At 43.8% G+C, this 2,500-nt stretch overlaps 2 protein-coding genes across 2 annotated transcripts in view; one reads left to right on the top strand and one right to left on the bottom strand.

Annotated features, from left to right (window-relative positions):
• Positions 1 to 56, bottom strand: part of LOC134192806 (uncharacterized) — a 950-nt gene extending 894 nt beyond the window's left edge. The window contains exon 1 of the mRNA XM_062661564.1: positions 1 to 56. This exon is cut by the window's left edge and continues 894 nt beyond it. Coding sequence (XP_062517548.1) covers positions 1 to 20 — 20 coding nt within the window. The 5' untranslated portion in view covers positions 21 to 56.
• LOC134192805 (ATP-binding cassette sub-family B member 6-like) overlaps positions 1 to 2,500 on the top strand; it is a 17,239-nt gene that overhangs the window by 3,409 nt on the left and 11,330 nt on the right. The window lies entirely within an intron of this gene.

A 2,500-nucleotide genomic window follows, 5' to 3' on the forward strand; every position in this document is an offset into this window, starting at 1 on the left:
GAGGGGGCCTTCTCGATCATTGCTGACGTCTTTTCTTTAGCGTGTTGCCGTGTCAACCTCTGTTGTAGTTTAGTTGGAACTTGAATCATTTCAGTAATATCTGTCCCATCACTGCCAGCCTGCATCAGCGAAAATGCTATCGATTCCTCGACACCATTTGAGTTGACTAGAAGATCCAGTGCGGATTTGAGGTCTGGATAACGAATAGGCAGATGAACCAGAGTGTGAACCCAGGACGAAAGAAAAGCAAATCGAGAAGTGCTGAGGCATGGTGACATGCTGAAACCACCAAACCTGACCGGCAGTGTAGCTTGCATCCAGGAAGAGTCAGTGAGGTGACTATATCCCAATACGTGAGTGAAGGTCTCACGAGAAATCTTATCATGGACCTCGGCAGCTGCCTGAAGTCTGTCAGGGCAAACTAAACGTGCTAAATGGTTCATGCGAGGAACATGGCAGAATCGTAAAAGAAGCATTGCACTCTGTACCTCTCCCAACTTCATCAACTGCTCACACAACAGCCTTCCACTCTCAGCATATTGGCTAGAGGCTGCAGACACATACTCTCTCTTGCCTATTGGAGCCCCAAGAACTATAGTCCCATCGCTAACTACAGGTATGGCATCTAGATCAGATCTGCCTGACATCAGAGGTCCAGATGGGGAATAGATCTCACACTTGCTGGAAGAAATTTGAAGACCAATATTAGAGAATGCTGGTCTTAGATAATCCAGGGACGACAGAACATCATCTTTCTCCCCCACCAAAAAGATGTCATCTAGGTAGGCAAGAACTCTGACAGTAGGAAATGAACCCTTTAAATCTGACAGAACTGAATGTATACCGGTTGAGAACAGAGCTGGACCCAAGGGGTCCCCTTGGTGGATTCCCTCTTCAAATGGAATGATGACAATACAATCGCCTTGCTGGTAGACCAGAGAGCTACTGTGGGAGTACATTTGACGAACGTGAGGATAAATTTCTGGGTGGAAATTAGAGACTTGTTCAAGGAGATGATGCCTGTGTAGTGAATTGAAAGCATTCTTGACATCCGTTTTGAGAACGATATAGTCCGGCCTGCCCTCCAGAAGAAGTTGAACATGATGATATAGCAGCTCTATTCCACAAGCTGTAGCCACTCCATGTTGATCAGGCTCAAAGAAGTTGGAAAAACAGCCCCTTTTCTGCCTGCAAATTGATTTTGCGGTAAGACGTCGAAGTGATTCACCTATGGCTATTGGTCTTTCTGTCTGTCTGTCTGTCTGTCTGTCTGTTTGTCTGTTAGTGTGTCTATCTGTCTGTCTGCCTGTCTGTTTGTCTGTCTGTTTGTTTGGCTGTTAGTTTGTTTGTCTGCCTGTCTGTTTGTCTGTCTGTTTGTTTGGCTGTTAGTTTGTTTGTCTGTCTGTTTGTCTGTTAGTGTGTCTGTCTGTCTGCCTGTCTGTCTGTCTGTCTGTTTGTCTGTTAGTGTGTCTGTCTGTCTGTCTGCCTGCCTGTTTGTTTGTCTGTTTGTTTGGCTGTTAGTTTGTTTGTCTGTCTGTCTGTCTGTCTGTTTTTGTGTCTGTCTGTCTGTCTGTCTACCTGCCTGCCGGTCTGTCTTTTTAGCTGTTTATCTGTCTGTCTGTCTGTCTGTCTACCTGCCTGCCGGTCTGTCTTTTTAGCTGTTTATCTGTCTGTCTGTCTGTCTGTCTGTCTGTTTGTTTTTGTGTCTGTCTGTCTGTCTGTCCGTCTGTTTGTCTGTGGCTTTCTGTGCGCTCATTAGGAGATGACAGTGTTTTGGGAGTAGATAGAGACATTCAGTGTTTTACTCATTAGCAATAGTCTCGGACTACAAGTAGAACATTTCATTTTAACAATAACTGTTTGTAGTAGTGAAGATTGTTGACAATAAACTTGATTTGTCTGTCTGTCTGTTCGTCTGTTTGTCTGTCTGTCTGTTTATCTGCCTGCCTGCCGGTATGTCTTTCTAGCTGTCTGTCTGTCTGTCTGTCAAAGGTATTTTATTCAATAGAACAAAGTACGTACAGATGGAGGCTAAATCCTCTACAACACAATGTCCTCATCAGTCCAATTAACTACACACGTGCTTGCTCCTTTACTAAAAAAAAGTAAAGGCCAAATGGCCTTGGAAAAACACAAATTAACTAGCATCATCTAAAAGTCTCTCCACTTTCCTGTAGATGACTCGAGCATTGGCTTTTTGTAGCTGAATGGACATGCGCTCCCTCCAATGTGTCTTGAATGAGGAGGCATTTGTTGTTCCATAGGCATCCGTTGATCTACTTGACAAATGCTGTAGGGATTTGGCTGTCTGTCTGTCTGTCTGTCTGTCTGTCTGTCAATACATATATTTTTATACATCAGCACTATTACAGTCTAATTGTTCAAACACCAGTCCAAAAGCCCACAATGGGCCACACGACAAACCCAACTACTTATAATTAACAAATGCTTTATCAACGTTCAGAGAGTTTTTAAACTGTCCTGCTCTTCCTAATTTTCT

This window comes from Corticium candelabrum, chromosome 17 (genome assembly GCF_963422355.1).
Source record: "Corticium candelabrum chromosome 17, ooCorCand1.1, whole genome shotgun sequence".
NCBI lineage: Eukaryota > Metazoa > Porifera > Homoscleromorpha > Homosclerophorida > Plakinidae > Corticium > Corticium candelabrum.